Below are 25,357 nucleotides of genomic sequence, written 5' to 3'. Positions count from 1 at the left end.
TAATTTTTTTAAGGGCTTTTACGACCTGGTAACTAAGACTATTAAGTCAAGTCTTATTTTAATTGTAATGAAAACTTTTTTATATAAAAAATGATATTATGAAATGAAATGAAGTTCATTAATATGAAACATGGCATGAAATGGAATGAAACGAAATGGAATAAAATGAAATGAAATGAGATGAGATGATATGGGATGAAATATAATTTCAGTAAAATAGTGGTCATTTACTGAAATTTCTCCAGTGGGCTTTTTGGAGGATCCCGAGAAGTCACGCCCAGCAGCGTTGTTTCATTTTCCTACATTTGTGCACTTTCACAGATATTAAACAGTTAATGAACCACCATTATTACACATTTAAACCTGAAGAAACACTAAATAGACAAAATAAAACAAATCACACAACTTCACTCTCGCGTTCCCGCCAAAAAAAACTACAGGCTACAGACTACATAATATATTAATTTGTGCAAACTACTAAGAGGTGCTTACGCATAAATAGTACCATGTGCACGCATGCATATGAAGGGTAGACCGGTCATCGTCCTGTCGAACCCGTCGCTTGTGACGAAGGGCTCGACGAGTAAATTAACCCTCAGACGCAGCCCACTGAGTTTCTGGCCGGATCTTTTCAGTGGGTCGCGTTTCCGATTCAGCGGTAGATTCTGCGAAGCACGGCTCTTGCTAGGCTTGGTTTTTTTTTTTTTTGCTTAGATTGGTGGACGAGCTCACAGCCCACCTGGTGTTAAGTGGTTACTGGAGCCCATGGACATCTACAACGTAAATGCGTCACTCACCTTGAGATATAAGTTCTCAGATCTCAGTATAGTTACAACGGCTGCTCCAACCTTCAAATCGAAACGCATTACTGCTTCACGGCAGAAATAGGCAGGGCGGTGGTACTTAACCGCGCGGACTCACAAGAGGTCCTACCACCAGTAACGTGTTACTACGTGTTAGCAACGTCATCAGGTTTGAGCCCCGTGAGCTCACCTACTAGTTAAGGCTACGCTGATATAGCCTCTCAAGGCACTCAGCTTAGGTAGGAAAAAAAGAAATGTACCATCTTGTATAGAGGACAAGCGAAAAAATGTCTACCTGTAAACAACAAATTATTGTTGTAAGACTCACCCAAATAGCGCTAGTGGAGGAAGTGGAAATGATATGAGTATAGCAGTTTTAAACAGAGTGCAGTGTGCTTGAATTAAATTGAAGTGTGGTTAAGGCGCTGTTTTTAATCGTTCTACTTGCTACTATATGGCGCCACCTTGTTTGCTCTCTTTCAGCGGACACTTTTTACACTGAGATAGTGCTCGTTACTTCTACTCTCCTTAATAGTATGGGTCAAATATATTAAGTGTATAATCTATGGTATGGGTATATTCAAATCACAGATAGAATCATATATAACACACTTAACAGGATAATAGGACAGAACCTCTACGTGGCACCCGAAACAAGCGACGTACGGATTTGAAATTCTATGTTCACTAATTAAAGAGACAGAAGCTGTTCTATATGTGGTCGTGGTGCGCACGAACTATTCGCCATTAATCTGATACATTACACGTATAAACCTAAAAAAACAATTAAATTAACTTGATGATCATTAAATTGTGACCTCAATCACGTTTTTCTTAAGTTTGTGTTCATATTGCAAGTGCACCCAGAGGCGCTGAAAGCTTTCTTTTGGCCAAATAGCAAGATTTGAATTGGACACGAGCGTGTCTACGTCGAAGGTCAAAATACTTGAAAAGCATGAAACGAGACAATTCGCTACGAAGGAAAAGCAATCCAAAGTAGTGATAGAGTGCCATATAGTACGGTGAACTAAGCTGACTACTAGTGTGTATTAGATCCTGGTGAAATCGAGTCAATGTGACTAGGTATCGTCAGTTTGGTGTAATCTGTTCAATAGTTTACGTTGAGAACCCCAGTCCTGGCAATACAATTGCGTCTTCGAATTCATCATATAGGTATATGTGTGTTCAATAGTCAATAGGTTTTTCTACATGAGATAAAACTTAAGCGAATGCAAGGATTAGGGCCAAAAAACATACAAACACTCTTTTTTATTTATTTATTATGTTCTTCATTTCAGAGCTAGTTTAGAAACAGCATTGGAACAAATAAATTTAATTATCTCAGCAAAACACACATATTATTATGTAATAAATCAAGTACATAGTCTTCTAAACATTTATCACAGAATTTTTCATATTTACATACTAATGTTCAAGATTACAAAGGAAGGTGTTGTAGCTCGCGGCGGGGCGGGGCGCGGCGCGGCGGGGCGCGGCGGCTGCGCGGCTCTACCGGCGGCGGCGGCGCGGCGCGGCGGGGCGGGGCGGCACGGTCAGCGTGGCGGCGGCCAGCTCGTCGCGCGACACGGCGCCGGACCGCTCCAGCTGCGCTCGCGCCTCCACAAAGAACATCACGTCGCGGAGTTGCTCCTTCAGATCGCTTACCTGCACACACGAACACTCAGTCCTTGAGAGGCGGATTTCCAAAGTTGTGGTGGAGTTAGGGATAACATAACGAATTACAGACTAACCATAAGTTAGTGGCAACTTAACATCATCGTTATGACGGGTGAGCTTCCCCAGCGCCCCTGTGCCTAGTGGTTTGTGTTCACAAAAGATCTAACTAAAAGTACGTTTATCGAGATAGTCCTCTAAAAAAAGCAGGAACTACAGAATGGAGTTTAGGGGAAATCTATTTCCATTTATTAGTTCTTTACATAAATATTTGTTCTTATAATAAAACGCTTAGCGAAAGTATAAACCAATATTAGTTAAATAACTATCGAACGTTTTATAAAATTCTTACGTTCTTACGTTTCTCTTCTAACGTTTTGTATCAAAATAAAAAAGCCCCATTACTCCTATGCCCTGTTCCCACCAAAAGACAAATGCCGTTATAGTGTGCGCTCGCTGACGCGGCGCTGATGTTACATCGTCCCGTCCCGAAGACTTGTTCAATATTGTCCCCATTTTTATAACGTGCGAAGATAACTTAATTGACAGCGACTCGTGGGACCCCCATCCCCCGCCTCCCCCCCTGGCCCCCCGCGCCGCACGATGGTGCGGGTATTACAAACCCAAAAAACCTTTCTTTTTTCTATTTAATCAAATCATCCAAACTTAGCCTACCGGACCAGTTGTCGCGAGTGTCACCGCGGCGACCCCACCGGGGACCACGGGCACATCTACTAATCAACACTAAACGTGGAGCAAACCTCTTTGTTGAAATTCTCCTCCTTTTCTTTAGCCCTGGCCTGCCACTCCGACTGGCTGCTGGCCATGGCCGCCGCCAAGCCCCTCTCTTCCGTCAACTCGTTTTGGAGAACCGATAATCTGAAAATTAATTTACGATATCACATGGAAACGTACTAGAGTTGTGCGAGTGTCCACTGGAGTCGGATGCGGAGCTGTTAATTTATACAAAGCTGTAGTAATTCGTAGCGTTTGCTATAGAATATGTATGTTGAAACAGCTGTAATAAGTGTCATGTTCATAAAATATTTTGTTTTAAAGTGTAAGTAACAATAGGTACCCGAGTTAATGAACGTGTCAACATTCATGCCGAACTATGTTATTGGCCTTCGAACCGTTATTTTCTTTTTTAGAGACAATTTTTTTAAATTTGAATATTTCAATTCTAATGATTTATAAATAACTACAGAACCACATATATTTAATATTACTTTCAATGAGTTTAAAATGTGACTGTGTAGACCCTAACCCGGGTGCGGAGGCTGCTCTGGTGTGTAGTGTGCTACAGTACGGAGACGGGTGTTTGACAGGCTAAGGCAGTTACTTGTTGGTGAGCTGCTGCAGTTTCCGGTCGAGTTGTTTGTTGCGGGCCGTGAGGTCGTCGACCTGCGCGGCGAGGTCAGCGGCCCGGGCCTCGGCGGCGCGCGCCCGCCCCTGCAGCGTCCCCCGCTCCGCCTCCCGCTCCCCCTCCAGCCTGCGCGCACAACGTCACACGTCACATCGCTGCATGTCGCCCGGGGGAACGGACGCTGGAGTGCCACTACACTATTTGTGATGCCAATAGGACTGGACTTGATGACGCCGGCCGTCGTGGTTACGATAACATACAATAAATAAAAATATATTTGGGCCCGGGTGTACCCGATACCCGGACTGTCAAGTCCCGCACGCCCCCTACATGTCCACACTCCGTATGTGGTTCGGCCCCCTGTCCAAATAAGGGACCGTTCGTTCCGAGCTGCTGGGTCTAAAGGGGTTTGACCTCTTTCATATGTGCCGTGTGTTTGTTGGGGTGTACTCTGAGGATTTTGTAAAACAATCCCGGCTCGGAGGCGTCGGCGACTCCCACCCTCAGTAACAGCTGTCCTCGGCGGTCTGCAGCAGCTCGTTTGTGCTCGCAGCATTGCTATAGCGCATACGGGACTGACCACGTACCGAGGGGGCGGCGCGCTCGTGCCACCGAAGGACAAGAGAAACAAAAAATGTAAAAGTACTAACTTGGCAATTTTCTCCTCGTAGTGAGTGCGTTGTGTGTCCAGTTGCTCGGTGAGTATGTAGGTGAACTCGTGGTCGTGCTTGCCCCCGCAGGCGCCCTCGGACGCCACCAGCTTGCCGTCAGACTTGTTCTGCACCAGTCGATGTACGAAGTTGTCTCCTAATAGTCAAATATTCATATACAGCATAGTGCAGTACAACTTGTCATCGGCCTGGTGAGGGCGGTGCGGAGGAGTGCTGACCTGCGTAGTCCCAGACCCTGTTGGAGCCGAGCTGCAGCGCGTACGTGTGGTTGGACTGCAGGAAGTGCTTCGCGGCGTGGCCCCCTTCGTACCTGTCGTTGATGTCATATCATTACGAAACCAATCTTAAGTGACACACGAGACACTTTAGTTCCTATGAAACGATCTTACATTAGTGAACGTAATAGTGATTCCTATTTAATATTAATGACTCATATTTATTTTTATTATTTTTGGGGGTTGATTGCTTCCCGCTTCCGTAGGTTTAACCCGCGATTCCCTACAAGTGACCCCTGGGTGGTGCAAAACGGGAGCCGAATACATAATCGGTGGTAGGACTTGTCCGACTGGCTGGCGACCACCCTCCAACTAGAGTCCGCCGCCAAATAGCCTAGCTGTGTTCCGGCGTGTGGGTTGGAGAGCCAGTGTTATTCCTTCCCTTTCCTCTTCCTTGTTGGGGGTGAATCTTGGCGATACCTGGAACATGCGGAGCAGACGTGCGTGTGAGCTCGCGGGACGTGATTGTTTGACGGGGGTATAGGGAGACCCAGTGAAACGGTGTTCGCCGCCGCCCGCCGGTCAGTTGGGGACCTGAACCCGGGTGTCACTACTAAACTCCGCCCCGGGAAGCTGTCCCGCCAACCGGTGTAAAATCCTGTCGTGCGGTCGTCGTGCCGGAGTCGGAGACCGGAGTGGATCCCGGCGATCGCACGCAGGGTGGACTGGGGGCCCTTCCATGCCCTGCGTCAGTCGCTCACGCAACCCGTGGTCGAGCACGTACTGTGCTCCGCGCTATATTCAGGTATTGTCACGATTTCGCCTCGAACATCCTACCCCGCCCAATCCCACTCTCCAAATAAAAAAAATGAAAGTTCGAAAAAGGAAAAGGGTTTTGTCGGCGACTCCCCATTCCACATTTAATGTGGATTTCAGCAATGTAAGGGGTCTACATAGTAACCTCGACGCCGTACACCACCATCTTGAGACGGCGCAGCCTGCCCTTCTTTTTCTGACGGAGACGCAGATATCTGCTCCGGATGATACTTCGTACCTTGAATACCCCGGCTACGTATTGGAGCACAACTTCCTGCGTAAAGCCGGGGTGTGTGTATTCGTCCGGGCTGATGTCTGTTGTCGCCGTCTACGAAGCCTCGAACAACGGGACCTGTCCCTCTTGTGGCTGCGCGTAGATCACGGGGGCTGTACCCGAGTCTACGCGTGCCTGTACAGGTCCCACAGCAGTGATGCAGGTTCAGCTCTGATAGAGCATGTGCAAGAGGGGACTAACCGCGTGCTTGAGCAGTACCCATCTGCGGAGGTGGTGGTTCTTGGAGACTTTAACGCTCATCACCAAGAGTGGTTGGGGTCCAGAACCACTGACCTCCCGGGTCGGGCTGCCTACGATTTCGCCTTGGCCTACGGCCTCTCCCAGCTGGTGACACAGCCCACCCGTGTCCCAGATATTGAGGGGCATGAGCCTTCTCTGTTGGACCTTCTGCTGACCACCGATCCAGCCGGATACAGTGTGGTGGTCGACGCTCCACTTGGATCGTCTGATCACTGCCTTATCCGTGCTGCCACACCACTCTCTCGTCCTAGTCGTCGAACGACGACCAGGTATCGAAGAGTTTGGCAGTATTTGTCAGCAGATTGGGATGGATTGCGTGAGTTTTATGCATCCTACCCATGGGGGCGGTTCTGCTTTTCCTCTGCTGATCCTGACGTCTGTGCGGACCGTCTTAAAGACGTGGTGCTCCAGGGGATGGAATTGTTTATTCCCTCCTCTGAAGTGCCCGTTGGGGGTCGCAGCAGACCCTGGTATAACAATGCCAGCAGGGATGCTGCACACCTCAAGCGGTCCGCATACGTGGCATGGGATGATGCTAGGAGACGTCGGGATCCTAACATCTCAGAGGAAAGGCGGAAATATAACGCCGCTTCCAGGTCCTACAAGAAGGTTATTGCCAGGGCGAAATCGGAGCACGTTGCTAGAATTGGCGAGCGACTGAAGAGCTATCCCTCTGGGAGCCGTGCTTTTTGGTCGCTCGCCAAAGCTGCAGAAGGTAACTTTTGCAGGTCTAGTCTCCCACCACTACGCAAGTCCGATGACAGTCTGGCCCATAGTGCGAAAGAGAAGGCTGACCTTCTGGTCAAACTCTTCGCCTCGAACTCGACTGTGGACGACGGGGGTGCCACACCACCGAACATCCTCCGGTGTGATAGTTCCCTGCCGGAGATCTGCTTTACACAGTGTGCAGTCAGGCGGGAACTCCGACTCCTGGACGTCCATAAGTCGAGCGGGCCAGACGGCATCCCTGCAGTGGTTCTGAAAACGTGCGCCCCTGAGCTGACGCCTGCGCTAACGCGTTTGTATCGCATCTCTTATTGCGCTAACAGGGTTCCGTCTTCATGGAAGACTGCCCACGTCCACCCTATCCCCAAGAAGGGTGACCGGTCGGACCCATCGAGCTATAGGCCTATCGCGATAACTTCCTTGCTTTCCAAGGTGATGGAGCGAATAATTAATATACAACTCCTGAAGTATCTGGAGGATCGCCAGCTGATCAGTGACCGACAGTACGGTTTCCGTCACGGTCGCTCAGCTGGCGATCTTCTTGTATACCTTACTCACAGGTGGGCTGAAGCCTTGGAGAGCAAGGGCGAGGCTCTTGCTGTGAGCCTTGATATCGCGAAGGCCTTCGACAGGGCTGGCATAGGGCACTTCTGTCGAAGCTACCATCTTACGGAATCCCCGAGGGTCTCTGCAAGTGGATCGCTAGCTTTTTGGATGGGCGGAGCATCACGGTCGTTGTAGACGGTGACTGTTCTGATACCATGACCATTAACGCTGGCGTTCCACAAGGTTCGGTGCTCTCCCCCACGCTTTTCATCCTGTATATCAATGACATGCTGTCTATTGATGGCATGCATTGCTATGCGGATGACAGCACGGGGGATGCGCGATATATCGGCCATCAGAGTCTCTCTCGGAGCGTGGTGCAAGAGAGACGATCAAAACTTGTGTCTGAAGTGGAGAACTCTCTGGGGCGAGTCTCCAAATGGGGTGAATTGAACTTGGTTCAATTCAACCCGTTAAAGACACAAGTTTGCGCGTTCACTGCGAAGAAGGACCCCTTTGTCATGGCGCCGCAATTCCAAGGAGTATCCCTGCAACCTTCCGAGAGTATTGGGATACTTGGGGTCGACATTTCAAGCGATGTCCAGTTTCGGAGTCATTTGGAAGGCAAAGCCAAGTTGGCGTCCAAAATGCTGGGAGTCCTCAACAGAGCGAAGCGGTACTTCACGCCTGGACAAAGGCTTTTGCTTTATAAAGCACAAGTCCGGCCTCGCGTGGAGTACTGCTCCCATCTCTGGGCCGGGGCTCCCAAATACCAGCTTCTTCCATTTGACTCCATACAGAGGAGGGCCGTTCGGATTGTCGATAATCCCGGTCTCACGGATCGTTTGGAACCTCTGGGTCTGCGGAGGGACTTCGGTTCCCTCTGTATTTTGTACCGTATGTTCCATGGGGAGTGCTCTGAGGAATTGTTCGAGATGATACCGGCATCTCGTTTTTACCATCGCACCGCCCGCCACCGGAGTAGAGTTCATCCATACTACCTGGAGCCACTGCGGTCATCCACAGTGCGTTTCCAGAGGTCTTTTTTGCCACGTACCATCCGGCTATGGAATGAGCTCCCCTCCACGGTGTTTCCCGAGCGCTATGACATGTCCTTCTTCAAACGAGGCTTGTGGAGAGTATTAAGCGGTAGGCAGCGGCTTGGCTCTGCCCCTGGCATTGCTGAAGTCCATGGGCGACGGTAACCACTCACCATCAGGTGGGCCGTATGCTCGTCTGCCTACAAGGGCAATAAAAAAAAAAAAAAAAAAAAAAAAAAAAAAAAAAAAAAAAAAAAAAAAAAAATTTAAAATTGCTAAATATATAATAATTATTTTTGTGTGTATTAACATACAAAACCTATTTTTACTTGTTACATCTTTGAACTTTGAGCTGAATTCAGTAAAATATTAGATAGAAGTGAGATCGCTGTTTAGCATACAACAAGTTAAAGTCCTTTTTTTTATAAATATTTTTTATCTCTATGAATGAAAATATACACCCATGGCATCGATGCATCTCCTCCGAAGCGACTGGTAACTGTTTAATGTCCTTCTTGAGGAAGTCAAGTGTACGGGAGCCAACAAACTCTTCAAAGGCACTTCGCACTACCTCTCGGGTATTGAATTTTTTCCCGGCCAAGGAGTTCACCAAACTTTGGAAAAGTAGAAGTCTATTGGCGCAAGGTCTGGTGCGTGCAACGGATGATGTGAAACTCCCAACCCTAGCTTAGAGACCTTCTGTTCTTAATGCTTGAGGTCGAGCGAGCAAGCGACTGATCAAGGCTGCCCGGAGATTCGCTTCTCCACCATTGTCTCCAGTTCCTCGCAGTACACATCACACACACACACACACACCAAACGGCCTTTTTAAATGAGATTTTTAGAGGTATGTTTTCGTTTGAAGCACTGCCTAGCGACTTGACCAGGTTCCAACTAACGTCATGACCGCTTACGATTATCAAAAAGGATCCCGGTTTCTGTTCCCCGTTTCCCGCTGGCGATCGTTCAGTTCATGCGACACCCACTAATCAAGTTTTACCTTACCTTGCCAATTTGACGCAAATAAACCAATAAAGTTTTGATGCTAACGTTGAAAGCTGCTACTAAGTCAGCGATAGATAGATTATCATCAGCTTTCACTATCGACTTTAATTCGTCGCTATTGGCTTTAATTTACCGGCGACCACGGGGTTTTTAGATCATAATTTCCATGTCGGAAGCATTCGGACCAACAACGAGTCGTGTATTGGTTTGTAGAGTTCGCTCCGCACACGTCAGTGATATTACAAACAGTTTCTACGGCATTACTATCGCGACGGAACTCTTATTGCAAATGATACAAATGCAATGAAAACAAAACACTAATCAATAAACAAATAACTGAATATGACAAATAATCCAATATTTTAAAAACAAAATAAAGTTAGTTATAGTTAATTTATGAAATAATTTATAGATATATATAAACAGGGTGTCCCACAAAGGCTACATGAAGGGGAAATGTGGCTATAGCATTAACAATGTAGATCACGATAAAAATGTTAAAAAAATCTAAGTCATAATTATGTAGTAGTTTCGTGCAAAAAATAATTTATTAATTGTTTCAACTGTTCGATGACGGCCCTGAATTGATACAACAAGTTACAGGTGCCGTGTTACTCCGATGGAAGTTAAGGACGTCGCAAGGCTCGCGGTTCCGGCGGTACATCTAACCGCGTCGTCAATCTCTACCCGCCCAACTCATCGTGATGTTGGCATCTATTTTTAAAGTCGCTATGTCTAACTGCATCTTTCTGACACCTGACATCTGCCTCGTGCCTGAAGGCTCCGCGTGTGGCCGAGTGAGCGGGCGTCGACTCGCCATGCTCCGGAAACGGATTTATATTCCATGATGATTTGTAGCTGTTGCTTGAAGCTACTTAAGTTACGAGGGCGGGATGATAAGTAACTAGCCTCTACTATTTAAAAAGTTAAAATTAAAAAAATATCTAAGTCATTTTTAAATTCGTATCTCTGGCCACCTGTGTTCTAAATTTGAATTCGGTGGCGTGAAAATTTTATTGATTTTTTGTCATTTGAAAATATACACTCGGGTGCAATGAAATCGCACATCTGTACATTTTTTGAAAAATATTATTTACTTCTTTTTATTTAAAAAAATACACATATTTTTTAACATAAGGTTAAAGGATAGTTCAATACCTATTCAATGATACCACATAAGACATGATAAGTTTACCTGCCTGCTGAAACAAAACGACAATAGCAAACTCCAAAAATTGCTCCCTCAACTCACTGCAGTTTGCAAGACCAACTGCAGGTATAAAAAGGCATGTTTTGTGTAAAACGTCATCAGTTGCAAGCCAACGCTTAACCTGATAAGACCTCTAGTGACTCCAATTGCATTTGTCTGAAAAAGATGGATACTACTCCGGAAAAAGCCGCTCAAGTCGTCGTTCTAATTGAAGCGGGCCAGAACCAGAGTGCTGTAGCTCGACAAGTGAATATCAGCCGATATTCAGTTCGTCGTGTGTACCAGCGCTATCGGGAGACTGGTGGCTTTGAAAGGCGACGAGGATCTGGTCGAGCAAGAGCTACAACACAGCGCGACAACAGATTTCTTGTAACGACAGCGTTGCGAAATCGTCGTTTGACTGCCGTTGAACTTGCACAGCAACTTCAACAAGTGCGTGAAGTGGTAGTCAGCAGGTGGACAGTCAGAAGGAGACTTGCCGAAGGTGGTTTGACTGCGCATAGGCCAGCAAATGGCCCTAAATTGACGCCAGCTCACCGCCGGGCTCGTTTTCGATTTGCACAAGAACACGTCAACTGGACAGCCGACCAGTGGAAAGCAGTCCTGTTCTCAGACAAGTCCAGAATGTGTCTTCATGATAATGATGGACGTGGAAGGGTCTACAGAAGGCGCTCAGAGCGATTTTCCCAATGTTGCATCACAGAACGTGTAGCATACGGCGGTGGTTCGTGTATGTTCTGGGGAGGTATCTCACTCGAAAGAAAAACAGAGCTTGTCTTCATCGTTGCTGCCAATATTAGGCGACAAACAAGAGGTCTAACATCTCAACGATACATAGAGGAAGTTCTACAAGAACATGTCGTACCATTTGGCCGTTTAATTGGAAGTAACTTCCTTTTTATGCATGACAATGCAAGACCTCATACCGCTGCAATAGTGAGACAATACTTACAAGAAGTAAATGTACCCGTGATGGAGTGGCCAGCTCGGAGCCCGGACCTTAATCCGATTGAACACTTGTGGGACGAATTAAAAAGAAAAATTAGAGGTCGAAATAGTGCTCCAGCTAATCTCCAGGAGCTACAAAATGCGCTCAAAGAGGAATGGGACGCCATGCCACAAGACTTTATCAGAAACTTGATAGAGTCGATGGGGAATCGGTGTGAAGCTGTAATTCGGGCAATAGGTGTTGGAGAATTGTAAACATAATTTATATTATCTGTAATGTCAAAAATGGTTCACATTTTTGCTCACGTGTGACGCCACCGTCCTTCCTTTTCCTAGCGTGTTTCATCTTGTTACTGTTTGCATTAAACCGTTACATTTTTTATTCCGGAGTATTATTTCAACAGGTTATGGGCCGCCCCATTAACTCAAAATAGAACTGAAATTAATTTTAGTGCAAATAAATAGCAAATTAAACCAATTAGTTGTAATTGCGGCGATAAAACTCATCCGATCCAGACATAATGGCTACGTCTAACCTTCAAATTGAGAAATTAGCCGACCGGGAAAACTATTCGACATGGAGATTTGCTATCAAATCATATTTAGAACACGAAGAATTGTGGCAATGTGTTGATCCAGGCACTGATGTCGATGTTAAGAAAGATATTAAAGCTAAGTCAAAGATAATTTTGTTGGTGGAACCGATTAATTACATCCATATCGAAAATGCAAAAACATCAAAGGAAGTATGGATAAACCTTCAAAATGCTTTTGAGGACTCCGGGCTGTCAAGAAAAGTTGGTCTATTAAAGGATTTAATAAATACTTCACTCGACAATTGCTCCAGTATCGAAGATTACGTGAATAAAATTATGAGTACCGCACATAAATTAAGAAATATTGGTTTCGACGTTGGTGACGAATGGCTTGGAACACTCATGCTGGCGGGTTTACCGGATAATTACAAACCTATGATCATGGGTCTGGAAAGTTCCGGCATTATCATTTCATCAGATTTTATAAAAACAAAACTTTTGCAGGAAGTGAAAGTTTCAGAGTTTACTGCATTCTTTACGAAGCACAGAAATACCTCTAACAATAATTCAAAGCCAAAAGGAAAAGGCCCCCGATGTTATAACTGTAACAAATATGGACATTTTAAAAATCAGTGTACAGTGAAGAAATCTAATAATCATAACGGTTTTTCAGCAGTTTTTTCAGCGTACACCACCCTACATCAGGACGAGTGGTTTATAGATTCAGGTGCTACCATGCACATGACAAGATGTTCTGAATGGATGTATGATTTACAACCACCTCCGATTACAAAAATAATGGTGGCAAACAGTGATTCCGTCTCCGTGCAAAGTATGGGTAATGTGAACATTCAAACCAATCTATGCAAGGAAAACTGCCCTATCCAGATTAGAAATGTTTTATTTATTCCTGAGCTAAGTACAAACCTGTTATCGGTCAGTCAGTTGACAAAAAATGGCTGTAAAGTAGAATTCACTGATATGGGGTGTAACATATACAATACCAACAAGGTCCTCATAGCAACTGCCCAACTAACTAATAACATGTACAAACTCAATACTATTAAAGGCAGTGCTTATGCTGTTTCATGTAAAAGTAGGACAGATATTGTTACATGGCATAAGAGAATGGCACACTTGAATATAGCTGATGTGAAGAGGTTGGAGGTATGTGCAGATGGGCATAAGAGAATGGCACACTTGAATATAGCTGATGTGAAGAGGTTGGAGGTATGTGCAGATGGTATTACTATAACAAATAAAGAAATTGATGCAGTTTGTAAATCATGTTGTGAAGGAAAACAAACACGACTACTGTTTCCTCAATCTGGTTCGAGAGCAAGTACATTACTAGAAATAATACATACTGATCTATGTGGTCCGATGGAGACACCATCAGTTGGTGGTGCAAGGTACTTTGTAACCTTTATAGATGATTATTCTCGCAAAGTATATGTGTACTTTCTAAAGAACAAAATGGATATTAAATCTGTGTTTGCACGATTTAAAAGTGAGGTGGAAAATGAGTTGGAAATGAAAATCAAAATGTTAAGAAGTGACAATGGAAAAGAATATTGTAATAAAGATTTCTCTGATTTTCTAGCAGCTTCCGGCATCAAGCACCAGACCAGCGCTCCCTACACGCCTGAACAAAATGGACTTTCTGAAAAAATGAACCGTAGTCTGGTGGAGCGAGCAAAATGCATGCTGTTTGAGGCAAAACTGCAGAAAATATATTGGGCTGAAGCAGTAGCTACTGCTGCTTATATCATTAATAGATCTCCATCACGAGTTCTGGCTGAGGTAACACCTTATGAAAAATGGACTAGTAAGAAACCAAACATTTCACACTTAAGGATTTTTGGCTCTAAGGCCATGGTACATGTTCCGAAGCAAAATCGTTTGAAATGGGATCGTAAATCACAAGAATTGGTTTTCGTAGGTTACTGTGAGAACACAAAGGGGTACAGATTAATTGATCCTAATAGTAAGAAGGCAGTGATTAGCAGGGATGTGATATTTATCGAAAGTTCCATAGATAATGTCACTCAGAAACCTAGCCCAAAGCCTCAGCTTATTACTTTACCTCTCAGTTCAAGTTTAAGTCGCGCACAAAAAAGCAATGAAATATCTTTGATGCCGGTTGATGATAGCTCTCAAACAGACACTGAAAATGTCACATCAACACCTTCAAGTACTGATACTTCTTTTGACAGCTGTGTGGTGAACAGAAATGATGATGAAACTTATTATCCCAGCTCAAGTGACAGTGATAACAGTTTCGGGAGGAATATCACTCTGAGATCACATCAAAAACGTAATGAGAAAAATAATAATTTAATGTGTGTTCAGATTATAGATCCACTGACTGTCAAGGAAGCCTTGTCGGGCCCTGATGCCTAACATTGGAAACGAGCAATGGATGAGGAGTATCAGTCCTTATTGGAAAATAATACGTGGGAAATGACTTCTCTACCAGCTAACAAGCGTCCTATACCATGTAAGTGGGTGTTCAAGAGAAAGACCAATGAAAATAGAGAAATAATAAAATACAAGGCACGTCTTGCAATTAAAGGATGTTCACAAAAACCTGGAATAGACTACACTGAAGTATTTTCACCGGTAGTAAGACATGCTTCATTGAGGTATTTGTTTGCCCTGGCAGTGAAATATAATTTAAATATATGTCCGATGGATGCTGTGTCAGCTTTTCTTCAAGGTGATATTGAAGAGGAAATTTACATGATGCAGCCACCTATGTATGAAAATGGTGATAAAGTATGTCGACTGAAAAAATCACTGTATGGATTAAAGCAAGCCAGCAGGCAATGGAACAAGAAACTAGATTTTACATTGAAGCAAATGGGTTTGTTACAGTCTATATTGGATCCTTGTATTTATTACAAAATTGTCAACAATGAAAATATGGTTTTCCTAGCGGTCTATGTCGATGACCTGATCTTGTTTTCAAATAATCAAGACTCAAAGCAAGAAATCCAAGAAGAATTATATAAAAAGTTTAAAATAAAGGATTTGGGTGATATAAATTGTTGTATTGGAATACATGTAGAGAGAGACAGGCCAAGAGGCATTATTTATTTGGATCAAAGAAAGTACATTGAAGAAGTGTTAAATAAATATGGAATGTCAGATTGTAAAACTGTTAATACTCCTTTAGATATGAACACAAACGTACAAAGTAAATCTGAGGAGAATAAAATCTTAAATGATAAACCTTATCAAGAGATTATTGGTTGCTTATTATATGTTTCACATATCACCAGACCAGACATATGCTATGTCATAAATATGTTGAGTAAATATAACAACAACCCTGACATGCGACATTGGACTGCCCTCAAGCGCGTCATGCGCTACTTAAAAGGTACTCTAGATTATAAATTGAGTTATAAGAAAAATCTAGAGGAGACAATGACTCATGGTTACTGTGATGCAGACTGGGCAAGCGCTGAAGATGACCGGCGCTCCTGCACAGGTTACACATTCTTGTTCCAGGGAGGAACAATTAGCTGGAACTCCAGGCGACAACCTACTGTAGCACTTTCCACGACTGAGGCCGAGTACATGTCATTGTCGGCATGTGTACAAGAAGCTATGTGGCTGAAGCAGTTTCAAGAAAGTTTTTGGCCTCAGTTGAAGAATGAGGCCTTGGTGATCTATAGCGATAATCAAAGCTCTATAAATCTCTCAGGTTCTGATGGATACCATCCTAGGACCAAACATATTGATGTGAGGCATCACTATGTCCGCAAAAAGGTTCTGGAGGGGGCCATTGAGGTACGTTACATGCAGACCGACAAGATGATTGCAGATGCTCTCACTAAAGCAACATCCCACACGAAACTGGCCTTCTGCTCATCTAGGATGGGATTATGTTTAAGGGAGGATGTTGGAGAATTGTAAACATAATTTATATTATCTGTAATGTCAAAAATGGTTCACATTTTTGCTCACGTGTGACGCCACCGTCCTTCCTTTTCCTAGCGTGTTTCATCTTGTTACTGTTTGCATTAAACCGTTACATTTTTTATTCCGGAGTATTATTTCAACAATAGGGGGCAATACTTGTTACTAATAAATGATTTTTCAGTATTTTTTGTGTTTTTTTTTATTAATCCCCAAATTTTAAACGGTTTAGTTGAGTAATCATTTTGTAATAAAGATTAAATTGTTGTTGTATTTTATTTTCCTCAAGAAAGTAACCTTATCTCCACTTACATGGTATCATTGAATAGGTATTGAACTAACCTTTAATCCTATGTTAAAAAATATATGTATTTTTTTAAATTAAAAGAAGTAAATAATATTTTTAAAAAAATGTACAGATGTGCGATTTTATTGCACCCGAGTGTATTTCGTCAAGTGTTTTCAAAATGGATAAAATTGAACAAAGAGCAGTGATAAAGTTTCTTCATATGAAGGGCATGAAGGGGAAAGATATCTATGACGAGTTAAAGAATGTTTTGGGTGAATGTGCTCCTGCTTATGCCACAGTAAAAATCTGGGTGGATGAGTTTAAACGCGGTCGTACATGTGTCCAAGATTAAGCCCGCCCCGGACGTCCAAAAAGCGTCACGACTCCGGAAATGGGCGTGAAATAACATGATATAGTTTTAACAGATCAACGATTGAAGCTATCTGAAACAGCTGACACTACAGGTATCTCAAAAGAACGGGTACATCATATCCTGTGAGGAATTAAATATGAAAAAGTCATCGGCCCGATGGGTGCCGCGATTGCTTACGCACGATCAAAAAAGAATTCGGGTGCAAAACTCAAAAGAATGTCTGGACCGTTTCAGAGTAATAAAGCCGATTTTTTACGTCGATTTGTAACAAATGAAACATGGTTTCATAATAATGAACGTAATGTGTAATAACACGCCAGAATCAAAAATTCAATCAAAACACTGGATGCAATCGGGATGCCTGGCTCCAAAAAAAGCCATGGCTGTAAAGTCGGCTGGAAAAATGATGGCTTCCGTCTTTTGGGATGCAGATGGGATCTTGATGATAGATTACCTTCCTAAAGGTCAAACGATTAATGGAGAATACTACGCTAATCTTCTAGATAATTTCAGTGTATTCAGCAGAAACGACAAGGTTTGGCGAAAAAAAATATCATCTTCCACCAAGACAACGCTAGGGTTCGCACATGTGTTAAAGCTATGGCAAAAATCAACGAATTGAAGAATGATTTACTGCCCCACCCACCTTATTCGCCTGATCTAGCGTCATCAGACTTCCACTTATTCCCTAAGCTCAAAACTTTTTTGAGCGGACAGAAATCTGCCACAAATGATGAAGTCATAGCCACTGTAGAGGAGTATTTTGCAGGCCCCGAAAGAAATCATTTTATGGAAGGCACTACTGCTTTAGAACGAAGATGGAATAAGTGCGTAGAGGTTCACGGAGACTATGTCGAAAAATAAAATTAATTTTATCATGGAAAGTTAAGTGTTTCATTATTAGGCTAGTTACTTATCATCCCGCCCTTGTACCGTTAATATCTAACAAATGTTTTAATTGAAATAAATAAGTCCACTCATGCGCTAAGAGGCCGTACCTCCCACATCCCACGTGTCCACAGATGAGGCATATCCAGAGCGTGCCCTCCTCCAGCCCGTCCACGAGCCCCTCGGCGACTCCGCTGAGGTTCTCGCGGGTGTCGTCGCCTTCCTCGTCTGTTGGACAAATCGCATTCACATTCCGTTTGCCAGAAGCACCTCCGCAGTACTACGAGACGAGACCGCACAGGCAGTCAGGATGGCGGATCCCACCCGCGCGTCCTCACGACACATTCTACGACCGGTCAAGAAATCTACTTCAATTTTCAAAGAAGAATGCCCATTGCAGTATGGAATTTGGTTTCAAGTTGTGCTCTCATGTAACTTACCTCATTTTGTAGGGTTTAATATGTTAATTCATTTATAAAATATATATATATATATAAGAGGTGTGCATCTCTGGTAAACAGAGTGAGGGCCAGCTCCAACAGTATCCTGAGCATGATCGCAAGCAGGCTGGACTGTATATACATGGGTCGCTGTGGTGCCATCTCCCATGGGATGTTACCACAGTAATTCATTGTGATCTAAATATAACTACTAACATAGGTCAAGTTTTATTAACAATTTATATGAGTCATGGATACTTGAAATAAAAACATTATTATTATTATTATTATTATTATATCTCTAGTTCGCCGGAGTTTCTAGTAAAAGACCAATGAAGTTTATAGAATTAGGTTATTTTTTGTACAAGACAGCAGTGGATGTTTTTTGATTATGCTGAGTTCTTACATACTTAAAAACATACGTATAAAGTATTTTATTAATGAAAACATGTTTATAGTATAAACTTATTTACCTAGCATAGTATTGTGTGGCTAGGGCCACTACGTCCATTGGTTATGTAAAGGTACTATTACGGTAATTCAAAATAAAACAAAAATAGACATAAAATAATTTATTTCTCATATTATGCCGATGTATCATTTTACCTACCTCAGCCCAGCCTAACATGGACACAACAACCCACAGTTCGATTGCCAACGAGATAGCTGTAGTAATAACTAGAGATTGTATTCATAGTATTAGCAACGTTTTCATCGCGATTAATTACTGTGTACGTATAATACATAAATTAATTCTGCCCCCAATATGCCTGGACTTCTGTCTAACAAAATAACGAATAATATGACCGAACGAAACACATGATTTAAAACTCAATCGGAAACATGAGAAACGTCGCCGCGGCGGCCGGCGCCAGTAAATCGAAATATTATTATTAATTAAGTACTTGTCAAATGTCAGTAGTAGTAGTAGTTGTATTTTTCCAACTGGAAAGGCAAAAGTATCATACCATACAACCTAATATTTTATAATTTTTTTGTGAAAAATGTTAATACGAAGTGAAATGAAATGAAAAGAATTTTGAACATTAATCAATTGGCATAAAATTAAATTAGTCAATTCAATTGGCAAAATATTAGTCATTTACAATTTAGAAATCTAAACATAATGTGACTGTCAAGACGGAGGTTTGAGATTAACATTTGACAGACTTTTTGATGGGAACGCGAGGAGCGAAGTTGTGTGAATTGTTTTATTTTGTCTATTTAATGTTTCTTCAGGTTGAAATGTGTAATAACGGTGGTTTATTAACTGTTTAGTATCTGTGAAAGTGCACAAATGTGCGAAAATTAAACAAAGCCGCTGGACATAACTTCTTGGAATCCTCCAAAAAGTCCACTGAAGAAGTTTCAGTAAATAACACTATTTTACTGAGATTATATTTCATCCCATATCATCTCATCTCATTTTATTTCATTTCATAACAATTGATTAATGTCTCAAATTAATCAACTAGATTTCATATCACTTCATAATATCATATTTTTTTAAAGATTAGGCTGTATGATATATTATCTTTGCCTTTTCATTGGGAAAATTGAACTACTACTAAGTTATAGTCGGATTTTTAATTAGACGAAGCCAGCTGACAGTAGCTGATGTCACTTTGTGAAATAATGTTGCTATATTTAAAGTAATAGTGATGCGTTCAGTTCTCGTTCAATCACATAAATGAACAATGAGTGTGAAGAGTTAATCATTAATTTCAAACTATAAAAGAATATTATTTATATTTTACAATAAAATTGTATTAAAGTGATCCAATATAATAATATGTTACTAGTAGTATGTAACTACAATCAGTTTTTTTTATTTTCATTACCTATGTACCTATAATTGTTATATTTTATACATCTATAGTTTCAAGTATATGATGCATTGGAAATAGGACAGTCTTACAAGCTTCCTCGCAATGTTTTTCTTAATGTTTAAAACACTCGGTATTCAGTACAGGTAGATACCATAGGAACATAATGTTTCGTCGAAAACTCGTTGGTATGTACAAGGCACGGCTAAAATTCGAACCCCGTGCCCGATATCGGCAGTTCGGCACACTAACTATTCACTAGACAATCGAGGCAATTTCATTAATTCAGGAGTTTTTTCAATTGTTCACTTTGTCACAACACTATTTTTATTTCATCAAAAACTGACAACACAGTAAACGTCAGTTTACTTCGTCTAATAAAAAATCCGACTATAGAAGTTTGTAAGTTACTAATTATTTTAATCTTCTATACCCGGCGAAGTTATAACTTAATATTTTTGAGGAAATTTTTAAAAATAAAAACTTAATTTTTAATAATTATTTGATCGTAGCACAACACGAAACCAAGAATGGGCAATCTCCTTTACTGTCAAATATCAGAAGTCGGGACGCCAACGAAGGCAGCGGCCGGCGTCCCCGCGGCACACTCCCGGTACACACTAGGGACAGTACCTCGGTGGGGCGCGTCGCAGAGCTGGCAGCGCGCGCTCGCCCTCGGCTCGGGGGTCTGCGCGCAGCGGCACACGGGGCAGCGCAGGTCGCGGCTGCGCGCCAGACACTCCGCGTGGAAGGCGTGCGCGCACTGCACGCTCAGCACGCCCGCCACGCTCTCGTCCATGCGCTCTGGGGGACACAACACATAGTCATCCGCACGACGCCTGACATCTCCACAATTTGTTTTTTTCTTATCTAAGCTTGAGCTCACGGGGCTCAAACCTGACGACATTGCTAACACGAACCCTAGCAAGAGCAGAATCTACCACCGGATCGGAAACGCGACCCACTGAGAAGATCCGGCGAGAAACTCAATGGGCTGTGTCTGAGGGCTAATTTACTCGTCGAGCTCTTCGTCGCAAGCGACGGGTTCAACGAGAACGATGACCGGACCTAAAAGCACCGTTAGTGGATCGGGAGGATTCGAAATGACGTGTTCTCCACAAGAGTAGGGGCGTCTGCACATTGTACACTTAGGGTAAAGTTAAATGGATCTCTCACGTATTACCTTTTTTGAAATTAAATTAACTTTGTTAAATTTCAAACTTAAAAATGTATTAATGTTTTATAATAGTTTTGCCCAGGATTTCGCTCATATTATATTATAAAATAATAACTCTATTTTAACTGACTTCCAAAAAGTTATCATTTCGTACCCTTTTTTAAAAAAACAGGTACGTTGTCGAGTTTTTATCGCTAATTTGCTTTGATTTGGAACCAATCACAACTGACGAAATGTGACGCGACACGGGAAGATCCAATCATGTAATCGATATAGTCAGCGCCAGCTCAGTTCTTGCCAAACAGACCCAATATATTGGTTTCATTTACTTACTTGTTGGCAATGAACATTTATTTTAATGTGATGTGTAAAATAATAATTCTCAGACTTAAATGCAATTGTATAGTATGATAACAGTCTTCCAGCTCTCAAGAAAGCATGATACTTCACTATAGGCTTGCAACACTCTTACCACCATTAATACTGATAATAATGAGAACTCTAGATTGTATAAAATATAAATCATTAAAAACTGGGAATATTTACCCAAACAAACAGGACAAGTAGGGAGCTCAGTGTGTGATGGTGGTGGGGAACCATCCTTTGCCCATTCAACCCTTGACACCCAGGCTGTATGACACAGTGCATTTGGTTCCAAACTACTATATGGAACCCCATCAAAAGCCCCATGGAATTCTCGAGCTGCTTGACTAGTCCGAAATCTAAAAAGAAATTATTCTTATTTTAGTATAACAATGACAAAAAACTCAAAAACAAATTTGTGTATTACCATACTCGACTACAACTAACCTAATATTTTTGGCTCCTTAAATAAACTTACGTTAATAGTGCCATGTAATGATCAGGTGAACCATCTCTGAGAACCCTCACGTGTGCAATATCCTGTTGACAAGCTGCAGCAAATGCAAGCAGGTCAGGTGCACCTAAAGCACCAGGAACTGCGAGTAGGCAAAGTGTCTTGGCTTCTTCTGCTTCTTTCATTTCACTGTTAAATTATATAAACATAATTACGAGACAAATTTTTTGTTAACAAATTTTGTGGAAACGAACCTACTATGAATCTATTGAAATCCTAGACCATGTCATGAGTTTCATGAGATACAATCAACTGTGATTGTGTTGGAAATGGTTTCCACAGGTCAACGGCCCTCAGGTTTACACAATATCACCTTCATGAGCTTACTTGTTACAGTACAGGTATGTGACTGCTAGTTATCAATTTGATCTGTAAATATTTATTTGACTTTAATGGAATACTGAAGCCTTTTGTTCCTGTTCAATTGTATAAACAGTGAAAATTTCATTGTGAATGCTACTGTTCTTGGTATAAGGGTGCATGGTATAAGTAGTTATAAATATTTTATGAACAGATATGAGTAGAAGAGTTAGTTTGATAATATCCTGAAAAGCACCCCACACTTTTTTTACAATAAAATCAATTTTTCTGACACTATTTTTAATTGAAATTTATTAAAATTTATTTTATATTTTTTAGTTGGATTTTCTATAAAAGCATATTTTGTTAGTTTTGTTAAACTAGTATTTATTTTTCATTTTTTAGTTGAATTTCAATTTTTTCAATTTTTTTAAAATATTGAATTGTCATTGGTTCTTAATAAGTACACCAAATTTCGAGTTAATCTGATGTTTTGAAGAGGGTCAAAATCATGTTCAAAGATTCCGTTACAAACATACATACACACGTCTAAATATAGTGATATAAGCTTATTAGCTTATATAAGTATGGTGTATTAAAAAACTTAAAATTTAATGGTAAAGTACCTAAACAATTTTCTACCAATCTTCCCTTAATCCAATTTTTTAGATGATGCGATAACCTTATTTAATAGGGTTCCATATTATTCTCTACTTTAACATAATGTATGCCCTGCATGAAGCAGGGTCTTACTGTGTTTTAAATTATACAAATCACTCACTTTTCCTTGTACAAGTGTAATATGCCCTTAGTAATTTCAACTAGTGGATTTCCACAGAAAAAACTAATAGTGTTATCATCTTCAGATATACTGCTGGACTCTGGAGGTGAGCGGCGGGAACTTGTAGGTAGTATGCCTGGGTCAGTGTTGGGTCCACTAAGAACACTAGCATATGTTTCAACTGTTATGGTTTTGGATTCCCTTGCTCCTCGGTCCTTTCTTTTCTGGTCCTTAGAGGCCTCTGATGATCATATGAATATTTGAAATAATAACATTTTTTTTTAGATGTAAGTAAAAATCAAAAGCATATCCATGCAATACGTGATAAATTATTTATCATTGCTACTCACCATTGTTAACACCGTCTGCCATTTCGGACAGTTCTTCGTCTATTTCAATACGTAGTACACACAAAGAGACGGCCATTTAAAAAGTTATTTATAATCGCAAATCTGCGTAAACTCTTGGAGCACAACTAAGAATGAAACTCAACTCAAAAATACTATTTGTCCGTTAAGAAAACTTTGTTTTTTAAAAAATTCGTTCAAACGAATTTCATATAAAGGGTATTCAAATTAGAAAAACTTCCAATTATAACTAGTTACACGTAATAACTTGTAAATTCAATGGAATCGAAACTGTTTTGTGGATTGTGAACGTTTGTCGTTGTTGTGGTTGTTGTGAAACTGAACTAAATGTGTTTGTGTCATAGGTTTGTGTTGAGTGTTGACCATAGTTTTTTTTTTTTATAATGGCAATCTGCCGATACTTTCAGCAATTTCTGCCAGTGTCGTGTTATGGCTACACATGGAACATTGTCGAGCTATTTATACACTATATTATGAAAAGTATCAAATTTTGGAAATAATAATGGTGCCTGGGACTAACACAAAATTAATGTTACTATAAACTTACATATTATAATAAAGATTATGTACAGAGAATAATGCACTACATATAATTATAATTTTATAGAGTTAGTAGTTATAAAGTTAATAAAAGCATTTATAATACGGGGGTCTGGGAATAGTGAGAGGAGGTGGTGGACATTTACCGGCCGTTGAATTTTCAGTTCGCTAATAGCTTGGTCCCATATGAATGAGTTGTTCAAGCGACAATAAAGGAAATTGTGATCTATACTGCCGTCGTCCAAACCACATTCACACAACGAATTGTCACGTATTCTAATTTTATGTAGAAATACCGGAGAACAGCAATGACCTAAACGAACTCTACAGAGCACAGATATAACAGGTTTGGAAATCTTTTTGAATTTAAAAAACCATGGTTTTGTAGGAATGGTGGGTTGGATTGAAGCATATAAGCCTCCCTTCGTCTTACTGGACTCTGTCCAGTAGGCTTGCCATGACTTACTTAAATTAGACTTAGCAAGATGGAGTAAATCATAAGTGTTGGCTCCGGCGGTGATGATGATGGTAATTCTGTCCCTAGCTCTCTGCTATTATTATGTACCACAGGTCCCGTTTCATTAGATGAAGGAATCTCCAAGTTTTGGTCTTCTGTTTCCGGAAGTGGTTCTGCGACGTTATGATAATCAATAGTGTGTTCATTATCTATTCGCAGATCTACCCTTTCTGAACCCAATGGTGCTAGATGACGATTCGACACTGTTGTTTTGCCATTGGTCTAGAATTTTGCGTAAGTACTGCTGCAATGGAATGATCGGAAGCGTCAGTTTCCACTGTAAAAGGTATATTTTCATCAATTGCATGTATAGAAGACTTTGCGATATTATTTTTCAAGCCTTCGAAACATTTAATTTGCTCGCTTGTGAGTGGAAAAATCGTCGTATTAGCAAGTGAGTGGATCCGTTCAGAAAAATTTGGAATCCACTTAGAATAATGTGCGAACATGCCGAGTGTCCTTCTTAAGATCGGTAAATCGCTTGGTGGAGGTAAATTAATCAGTGGCTTGAGTCGCTCATTGTCAGGTTTAATTATGCCGCCCTCGTCGCGGTCATAGGAGAGGACCTCTCGCTGCCGCGCGTCGTGGCTACGATGCTCGGCAGCGACGCGTCCTGGAAGGCGACGCTCGACTTCTGCGAGTCCACCATCTCGCAGAAGGAGGCGGCGGAGCGAGAGAGGTAGAGCTCTTCCCTTTCCGCACCGATCCGTCGCCGTCGAGCCGGGGGCCGGAGGCGGGAATACGCCCGTACGTCCCGGCCCCTGTAGGTAGCGGCCTCCCCCCGGTGAAGGTCAAGGGGTGACCTGAGGGGGTGAGGCCGCGCGGCGCGCTACCAGCACTCTAGCGCGCTGCCGTGGAGTAAATAGAGCGACCGGTCGACGGTGTATCGCGTCCCGACCCGGCAGGCTGGTTCTGGTCCAATGGGGTATTCCGGGACACCAGCGGCACCGTCCGGGCGGCCCG

General features: G+C 42.0%; 1 protein-coding gene across 2 annotated transcripts; it reads right to left on the bottom strand.

Moving 5' to 3' along the window:
- Positions 1-2,065: 2,065 nt before the first annotated feature.
- LOC114245236 (BRCA1-associated protein) lies at positions 2,066-23,689 on the bottom strand. 2 transcript variants are annotated; one of them, XM_089733533.1, is made up of 11 exons: positions 23,320-23,689; positions 22,970-23,210; positions 21,853-22,017; positions 21,558-21,733; positions 20,468-20,638; positions 17,679-17,796; positions 4,733-4,824; positions 4,494-4,650; positions 3,820-3,969; positions 3,239-3,356; positions 2,066-2,468 (listed from the first exon to the last, which is right to left on the bottom strand). In XM_089733533.1, the coding sequence occupies exons 1-11, from the start codon at positions 23,393-23,395 to the stop codon at positions 2,313-2,315; spliced, it is 1,620 nt and encodes a 539-aa protein (XP_089589659.1). In that variant the 5' UTR covers positions 23,396-23,689; the 3' UTR covers positions 2,066-2,312. The 2 variants fall into 2 exon arrangements, with proteins under 2 accessions (XP_089589659.1, XP_089589660.1); XM_089733534.1 differs by lacking the exon at positions 22,970-23,210 and having other exon boundaries at positions 23,320-23,660.
- Positions 23,690-25,357: the final 1,668 nt, after the last annotated feature.

Source organism: Bombyx mandarina, chromosome 16, assembly GCF_030267445.1.
Source record: "Bombyx mandarina strain Sakado chromosome 16, ASM3026744v2".
Taxonomy (NCBI): domain Eukaryota; kingdom Metazoa; phylum Arthropoda; class Insecta; order Lepidoptera; family Bombycidae; genus Bombyx; species Bombyx mandarina.
Note: the sequence above shows the minus strand (reverse complement) of the source record. Positions and strands in the feature narration are given on the sequence as shown.